At 42.5% G+C, this 8,988-nt stretch overlaps 1 protein-coding gene across 11 annotated transcripts in view; it reads left to right on the top strand.

The window, feature by feature from the left end:
* Nucleotides 1-312: 312 nt before the first annotated feature.
* MYCBP2 (MYC binding protein 2) overlaps nucleotides 313-8,988 on the top strand; it is a 153,913-nt gene continuing 145,237 nt past the window's right edge. For 7 of the 11 annotated variants that reach the window (XM_044437789.1, XM_044437790.1, XM_044437793.1 and 4 more), the window contains exon 1: nucleotides 320-644. In XM_044437789.1, coding sequence (XP_044293724.1) covers nucleotides 328-644 — 317 coding nt within the window. In that variant the 5' untranslated portion in view covers nucleotides 320-327. Of the gene's footprint in view, nucleotides 645-8,988 lie in introns of all 11 variants that reach the window. The other 4 variants (XM_044437794.1, XM_044437792.1, XM_044437784.1 and 1 more) reach the window with 3 other exon arrangements.

The raw sequence follows: 8,988 nt of genomic DNA, 5'->3' as shown, positions 1-8,988 counted from the left end.
AAAGAAGGGAAGAGGGCGCGCGCGCATGCGCGTGTCGTCGTTCCGCCGCGCCCTGCCCTCGGCCGAAGGAGCGGCTTGCTTCTTCCCCCTCGCCGCCTGTTTCTCGCGCGCGCGCGCACGCGAGGGGGCGGGGAGGGGCGCCGCGCCTGTCAGTCCGTCCGTCCGTCAGTCACTCGCTCGCTCGCTCGCTCGCTCGCTCGCGGCCGGGCGCGGGGCGGGCTGTGTCGGTTCGGCGCGGGCCTCCCCATGGCAGCGGGGCCGCCGAGGCGCTGAGGGGAGGCGGGCGAAAAGGGGGTGTTGGTCCGCCTGGGCGGAGCGCGGGGTGGGATGAGTGCGGCCGCGTCCGCCGTGGCCGCCGCCGCCGACTGCACCGGATCCGAGCCGGGCGGCTTCTTCCTCTTCCCGAGCGGCACCGGCGGGGAGCCCTGCGTGGCCATGGGGCCCGGCGAGGGCGCGGGCGGGTTCGGGGCGCTGCCGCCGCCGCTGGCCTCTTCCGGGCTGGCGTCCCCTCCCGGCGGCGCCGGCGGCGGCTGCCGGGGCCGCTACCAGCTGCTCCTGTCAGGCCGGGCCCTGGCCGAGCGGTACCGGAGGATTTACACCGCGGCGGCGCTGAGCGAGCGGGAGCAGGCCGGCCACCCGGGCAGGTAAGGGCGAGAGACGGGACGCGGGGGATGCGCGCACGCCCCCACCGGCCCGGCGCGAGTGCCTCCGGCGGCGGGGCCAGCGCTCGGGTGCAGCCGTTGCTTCGGCTCCAGCCTGGTCGCCCGGGCCACGCGAAGGGCCGCCCGGTTACGTCTTGGAGCGAGATCGCCCTTTGGATCCGGTTGCGCACGGCGGAAGGATCAGGGCCTCTCTTCATGGCCACCACATGCCTGCGATGGCCCTGCGAGGGGTATTTCCTTGTTGCCCCTCTGAATGTTGGTCTGAATCCAGCTACGTGCTACAATAAGATGCGCAGGGGCAGTAAAATAATGCTGTATTGTTGTTGCGAACTTTGGCTCTGACGAGTGCAAGGCTATATCTGTCTACTCAAGAGTAGAATCGTGGAATTCAGAGTTCAGTATTCATGTGGGTGGCTGTAGAATGAAGGAAAGTATTATTTACTGCCCCTGTGAATCCTGTTAAATCTACAAGCTGTCTAGTTAGGAAAAAGGATCACTGACACCTCATCATTTTATATATACGCGCGCGCACACACACACACACACACACACACACTAAACTAAGATTAAAAAAAAATCAAACATCACAAACATCACAAACATTAACATTGGATTCACTGGGTCAACCTCCTACTACATATTTTTTAACATTCTAATATCAAATTCCAGTTAGTTTATCATAGTTTGAAAAGCATCTCTAAATTTACGCCAAGTCCCGTTTCTCCAGCCAATTATAAAAAGAGTCCCAAGTTCGATAGACATCAGTATCCTCTTTCTCGTTCAACGATAAAGTCAGTCTATCCATTTCTGCACAGTCCAAGATCTTTCTTACAATCAATCCATCGGTGGGCAGCTCCTCACTTTTCCAATATTGAGCAAATGGAATCCTCCCCCCTGTAATTAGATGCAACATCAAATAGATTTCCTGTCTGTTAACATCTTCCGGTATAATGCCTAACAAGAAAACTTGGGGTTAAGATACCTCATCATTAATATACACCTAGACAGTGACAACCTACTACTTGCACAAATATCTGTAATAGAACAGTTTTAGTCCCTTTTTGTTTTCTGTAGGTTCTCATATTGTGAGTGATTCAGCTACAATTAAGGAGTTTTATATTCTATGTAACTATCTTGATCAATAGCAATACACTTTGGAATAAGGATAGTATTCCTTCTCTTTGCTAAGGCGTTGTTTTGCAGCACTGTAGCATTTCCCAAGCAGGTTATATCAGAAATTATTCTAGGTCATGTCAGCCATTAAAGTAGTTTTGCTCCTCATGTTATATTCCTGTAATCTGCGTTTGCCTAGTGCATGCAAATGGGAGATGGGGTGGGGGGAGAATTGAGGTTAAAATTAAACTATTTCTGATGAGAATGTTGAAGTTCATATTAATGGAATACATGTATTACATCAACCAAAAGGTCAAAAACATGCAGGCTTGAGAATCTGCATCTTCCATTGCTATCGCTAAGGAGAATAATTTAGATCTGTCTATGTTTATATTGGAGGAATAGGCCTTTCTCCAGTGCTGCTCCGTTCTATGTAGAAATTTCCATTGGTGGATATGGTGGAGAAGAAAAAAAACAGTTGGACATAAAATGCATGTACACTTTGAATGGAAGATCTGTTCTTTCTTCCAGAACATGGATTTTGCTTAACTTCATGTGGGTTTGAATTGACACAGCATTTTTTGCAAGTATTTCTCTGGAGAAAAGATGTTGCTTCAGAATCAGTCCCTAGTGAGTAGTTGTGGGATAGGTACTTACAAGATAATTGTGCAATGCAATGTGAGTTTAACAGATATATTACTTGTAATGGGCCGGTAGCTAGAAATAGGTTGCATCTTTTTTTATCTATGTGGAGATGTAATACTTTCCAGAGAAGGTAAAAGTTGGGATATTAACTACTTGTTTTAGGGAGCCATCATAATTTAAATTATAACTAGGTTACTGTTGCTGAATAACTAGAGCACATGACATGACAATCAGTTTTCATGTATTGGTTATCAAAGATCATTAGTTCTTATTGTTAGCTGTTGTCCCCTTTTCAAGAACAGACAAGCTAAGAGGATGTAATCATACCAAACCAAATGTGGTGTTTCACTGTCAGATAGTGAAATGTGCATTTAAAATTTTGAGTTATATTCTTTGTTTATAAAGGCCTATAAATCAGCACAGAACTCCTCAAGCAGTTTCCCACAATTTGGTGTCCTCTGTATGAGTTGGACTGCAGGTCTCTTCAGTCCTAGCCAGCACGGCTTATGGTTGTAGTTAAATAAATCTAGAGGGCACTAAGGTTTGGGAAAACTGATCCAGACAGCACTGTAAGCAAAAATAAAGACCAGATTCTACCCTAAATACTATGCAACCTATAGTTTGATTGTGGGGAAGGAAAATGCCAGTAACTAGTATGAACACAGATTAAGTGGGAGTTGTGAGACTATGAAGTGTTGTAAGACCCGGAACATATTGTTTCCTATTGTAACTAAAGTTTGGACTTTTGCAATTGAAGAATAAGGTGCTGATCTTCATAACTCAAACCCTGAGGTGCACTGTTTAGGAAGAAATTGCTTTCAGGTGGTTATGTCACTGAATACAGTGCCACATTTTTGGCACATAGACTATTTGTAAGTTTCCAAAATATAGCTACATTCCTTTAAATACTTACTGAGTGGATGAATCTACAGAGGTTGCCCAATCAGCCTCTGGGCTTCATATTCTGGTAACTTTATTTCAAAATCATAATTCATTCTGGATCCAGAAGCAGAAACTACTGTGATGTTAGCAGTTCCTACTTCTGCTTATGATTGGGTTGTACATAGCATTAATTATTTTCACTTTCTCCAAAACACTTACATTACTTTTGTGTTGTTTTAAGTGTTTACTGCTAGTCTGAAATATTTTTATGGTATTTGAAGATTCTGGAATAGAAGTGCTTTTCTTTGTGAGATGGTGTCATCTTTTGGTCCTTTTGCTGAGAACACGTGATTTTTACAATATTCATGTAAAAGACAAGATGTCATTCCAGTTTTCTGCTTGAGACCCACTTGGAAAGCTGAATTGTAGGTAATAAGCTTCATGCGTGGCTTTTGCTTACGGTGATTTGCTGGTGACAGGCTGGTGATCTGGTGGAACACTTGACAAGCACTAGATGGGACTTAAGATAGTGAAACTATGCAGGATTCAGGACTATATGAGAATGCGTACCTCCTTGAAGAAACGAGTTGTATTGTGTCATCCAGTGAACCTGTCCCATCTTTTTCCTGTTCTTGGGAGGGCATGACAAAGGGGATAACTAGTCCATTTTTAAGGTCTGCATTGAATTCAGAGGCACAAGATGATGAAGCTGCTACATGGAAGTTCCTCTTTTCCTGCTCTTTTTATTGTTCTCAGATCTCTTTTTTCACTCGTGTCTTGCCTTACACACTTTTGAAGGTGGCAGTAAATATAAAATCTAATCTGGGTAATTCTGTAACCACTGGCAAGGTCAGCACTTTCTCTGCCCTTGCTTTGTCAGTCAGTTTGCAGTTTATGTGGCAAGCTTGCTTTCTTTATGAATAGGACATGGTCTCAATGGCCATTCTAAAGTGTGAAGGAAAATTCATGTTTGTAAACATGGGAGCGGGGAGAGGGAGAAAGAGGGTTTCATTTTGGGGTTGTGAGAGCGTCATCATAATAACAGCTCTGTGTGTGACTCTTTAAATTTTTTTGTTCAGGAGTACCATGCTGTGTTTTTGTTTTTGTTTTTTTTGGGAGGGGCTGGGGTGAGGGGGTCATGCAAAAACATTGTTCTATGCTATCTCATGGCTTATTGAATGTGGCGGTTCAGCTTGCATGCAGAAACCATCTCATTCATAATGTGTAATCCCAAATGGGGTTGTGGCATGTCATCTGAACCCAACTACAGTGGGTCATATGTGGATTAACCAACCCGTAATGAGCCTGGTGTGTTGTGCAAACCTGGTCATAGTTCACTCATGGTTTGTCTGACAGACAGTCAACCAAACCATCATTTTATCCATTTTTTTGGGTTGCTTGTTTCCCTTCTGGATCCTGAGTGTGCCATCTGCAAATGGAAGGATGCCTTCTTTTGGCAGGAGGGACTGAGATCCATAAAATGCTCCTGCTGGAAGAAGGGCAGTTACCCTAACTCTTCTTCCTGTATCACTTCTTACATTGTTCTCAAGGGTCTACCATATCTTTGGAATGGTGGCTTTGGAACTAGCAAAAATGGCCTAACTCCATTCTTCAGTGGTAGCAGGTTTAGGATTTCATATGTTCCAGATTACAATACATTTTTAACTTGTTGGTTCAGGAATACTTCCATTGGATCCTCTTGCTTTTCAGTTGCTTCAGGTATTTCTGTAGTTTGCATCATGTGAAGTAAGGTTGATACCATGTGCTTGTTTATATTTTGACCCGTACCTCAAGAAATACACTTAACACCTGAAAAACTAGAGAAGCTTTTTTTCAGTTGATGCAAACCTTTAATTTCTGGAGTTCATGAAACTCAGAATCTGAAGCTATGGGACTTTCAGAAATAATGATTCTGATTAAAAGATAGAAATAAAATGTATTTATGACAGTATTTTGAAAGGGATGGAGTTGGCTATAAATCTAGTATTAGTTCAGGGTAACTGACGATGTATGCTTGCTGTGATACTTGCATCTTGATCCTCTGCATATTTACTCAGGAGCAAATTCATTGAATTCAGTAAGGCTTACTTCAAGTGAGTAAGTGTGCGTACAATTATGTACAGTCTTAATTATTAGAATTTTAATTAACATAGAACATGTCAATAGAATATAATCAGTTGAATATTTAAATGTGTTAGTTGTCTTTAAAGGGATGCTTCGTTCAGCCTTTTCTTTAAATGATTTTTTCTCTTTCTGACTAATAGGATTAAGATCTAAATAGCAGATGATCTGGGTTGATAAATCCAAAGTCCAGACAATAAAATAACCTGAAACATTTTCCTATAACCTTTATGTCAGTCTTTGAAACATCCGTGCTCTAGGTAGTCCCTCAAGTCCTGAAAAATTAGATAGGGAAATAGGTTTCTCTTCTTTCAGAATAATACACCCTGGATTTGTGGCATGAACCTCATTGGCAGGAGATTCAGCACAGAGAAACAGAAATACACAACAAATACACTTCCACAAGATGTCATGATGGCCACCCACTTAGATGACTTTGAAGGAGATTAGACAAATTTATGAAGGATAAGCGTATTGTGGCTACTTGTCCTGAAGGCTATATGCAGCCTCCAGAGGCAGTATGCCTATGGACACCAGTTTCTGGAAAATGGAACTGGGAAGGTGTTTTGCACTCATGCCCCACTTGTGAGCTTCCCAGGGGCAGCGTATTGGCTACTGTGTGAACAGAATGTTGGATGAGATAGACACGTGGCTTGTTGATCATGCTTCCTGTGCTCTTGTCTGTAGACTGCCATGTAGTGTTTCAGCCCTAATCCACTGAAAAAACTATTTTTCTTCTTGCAGCTTTTGGGGTTTATTGTGCCCCTGGTGGAATTAATGAGAACAGAAAACACCATGTACATGAAGTACTAAGTGTCAAAGAGACTCTTCAGATTTGGTTTAAATTCACTATCATAGTTACAGGTGCTTAGCCTAGAACCACTTATTTCCAGATCTTTTAAGAAAGGAGTGCAAATGGTTAAATGATTTCAAAATGTATTTCATAACACATAAATTGTTTGTGTTCCTTAACATTGCTACAAATGGTGTTAGGAGTGATTAGTACTATACAAATTGAAAAATCCTTTTCAAACCTTTTTTCATTTTACACTGACTTTCTGAGGAACCAACAATCCATTCACAATCTCCCAGAGAATACTATCAAAATCTGTACTGTCATGGATTTTGAACCAGCATCCTCAACAGAGATATACTACAAGCCCTCAGAAATATCACTCTAGCTGAAGCTGCAGCCATAGCCTTTCCAGCTGTCAAGCTTTTCAACTTTATACTCAACTGATATTTGTTTTGGTGAGAATATGTACTTTCACATCAGTGAAACTGCTGGACATTTCATGGCTTTCCAGTATGCCAACATATGACTGACCCAGAGCAGTGTTTTAACAGCTTCTCCTCTAACTGAAATGCAGTGGTGGCTTCTTTATCATCTAGACCAGTGATGGCAAACCTATTAGAGTGCCCAAACTGCAACCCAAAACCCACTTATGTATTGCAAAGTGCCAACACTGCAATAAAACCTGAATACTGTGGTTTTAGTTTGGAAAAAAACAACTCACAGCCAGTCCAAGCAAATTAATGTGTGTGTGTGTGTGTGTGTGTGTGTGTGTGTATGTCCTTGGCAGCGCACTGACCACCATGCAAAAGCTCGGATGAGTTGCAGCTAATGAGTTGTGGCTCATGACATCTTTGCCTGACGCTGCTACTGCTTTCCGAGCATGCACATGGCCCCTGTGTGCACTGTTACCCGATGCTCGGATGGTGGAACGACTTGGCTCGAGTGCCGACAGAGAGGGCTCTGCGTGCCCACTGTGGCACACGTGCCATAGGTTTGCCACCAATGATCTAGATTAATGGACAGGAAGTATTTGAAAAGTTTCACCAGGACTTTAGTAACTTTTAGCTCATCAAATACTTGATACTAGAGTAATATCTAGAATAGGCTTGCTTTCTTGAAACAACTGCGTCAGATGTAAGAGCACAACCTTATAGTGGTAACTGCTACACATAATTGCATACTTCCAATTACTACATAGAACATAACACAAAACCTATTATCTACAGTGGGTGTGGACCCATCTCATTTGGGATTCTAAGTATGGACACATTCCTCCCAGCTGTTGATCATTTGGTCATTTTTGTGTTTTTCCGCATTCTAAAAGATTGAACTGTCTCTCCTAAGACTTAGTTACTAGCAGGAAGAGGAGGGGTTTTTTTTTGCTAACTTCTGGACATGTTGGTTCTGCATACCACTGGAATGCAGTCCCCAAGTTTCTCCCAAACCAAATTAGCCCCTATAGCTGAAAGATGTTCAGTACCCCTAGTCTAAAGCTCTATGATGGTAACATATCTATGTAGACTTGTCAGACAGATAAAGATCTACCCTAGGCATTTATTTTTCTAACTACGATAGCCACTCAACCAAGTGAGAAACAGATTGCCAAGGTCAGAATGTTACCCGGGAATAATTGGATTACAGAACAGGTGTAGAAGGAAAAATGGCAATGCTTCCTGTCACTGAAACAACCCAAATATATCACTGAGCTGCAGCTTGTCCTGGACAATGAAACTTCCTCCTGACAGGCCCAGGAGGGCGGCCTGTGTTTGTTTATGGACAGCCCCTCAACCTAAGACAGTGACTTAGGTACTAGACCATACAACAAACCCAAATGCTAACTGTTCCCATACCTAATCTGGAAATATTGTTACAGGATCTGCTATTTTTACCCACAACATCTTTGTTCTTATTCCAGTGAGTGCCTACTTCTATCAGCATTGCCTTTCTGCACTCTACATAGAACAAAGAAGTAAGTCTCTATGGAGAAAAATAAATGAACACAAATTTCACAGTAGAAATTGCAATTCTCAAAAACTGATGGGAGAACATTTCATTTTCCTGAGATGCTGCCACTGACCTTAATGTGGCCATTGTGGAGCAAAGAAACTTGGCAGGGAGAGTAGAACAGGAGTCTGTTGAGTTGTACTTCACTAAGAACACTTGGATCTCCAGAGGCTTGAATTGGAATTTTTTAATTTAAAAAAAAAAATCTCATTACATGTATTAATTGGTTTATCTAGTACTAAGAGGAGTGCTATTTGCAACGATGATTTCATTAATGGCCACTGCTAATAATGTATGTGTCATTCTCTACTGCCAGTATTTAATTTCTCTCTGACCATTTACAGTTCTATACCTCAACCCTAACAATAAGTACTATACACACATGAAACTCCCAGTGGTCTAATAACTGGTGAAATGGACTGTAGCCTATCACATTCATGCTATAATAAATGCTATAAGGTGTTTTGTTGCAACAGACTAGTATGGCTATCCTTCTGGAAATCAAGAAATAACTGAGGTTTTGGCACACAGAAAAAAGCAAATAGACCAGGCATTCCTCTTGAGTTCCTTGTCTGCAAATCCAGAAGAATCAACAAGCAGCAATTTTGATTTTCAAGAAGCTTTGACACTTGTTAAATTATTTGCCAAAGAAAATGACATAGATTCTTACTTCTTTAGTGTGTAGCAAGGCAGCAATTTTAGACAAAAAATCCCTTGCCTGGGATTTCTTATTAATAAATCTCATGGTGGCAGGGATACATTTGA

This window comes from Varanus komodoensis, unplaced genomic scaffold (assembly GCF_004798865.1).
Source record: "Varanus komodoensis strain SLA01 unplaced genomic scaffold, ASM479886v1 scaffold31, whole genome shotgun sequence".
Lineage (NCBI taxonomy): Eukaryota > Metazoa > Chordata > Lepidosauria > Squamata > Varanidae > Varanus > Varanus komodoensis.
This window is presented reverse-complemented; position numbering and strand designations above follow the sequence as displayed.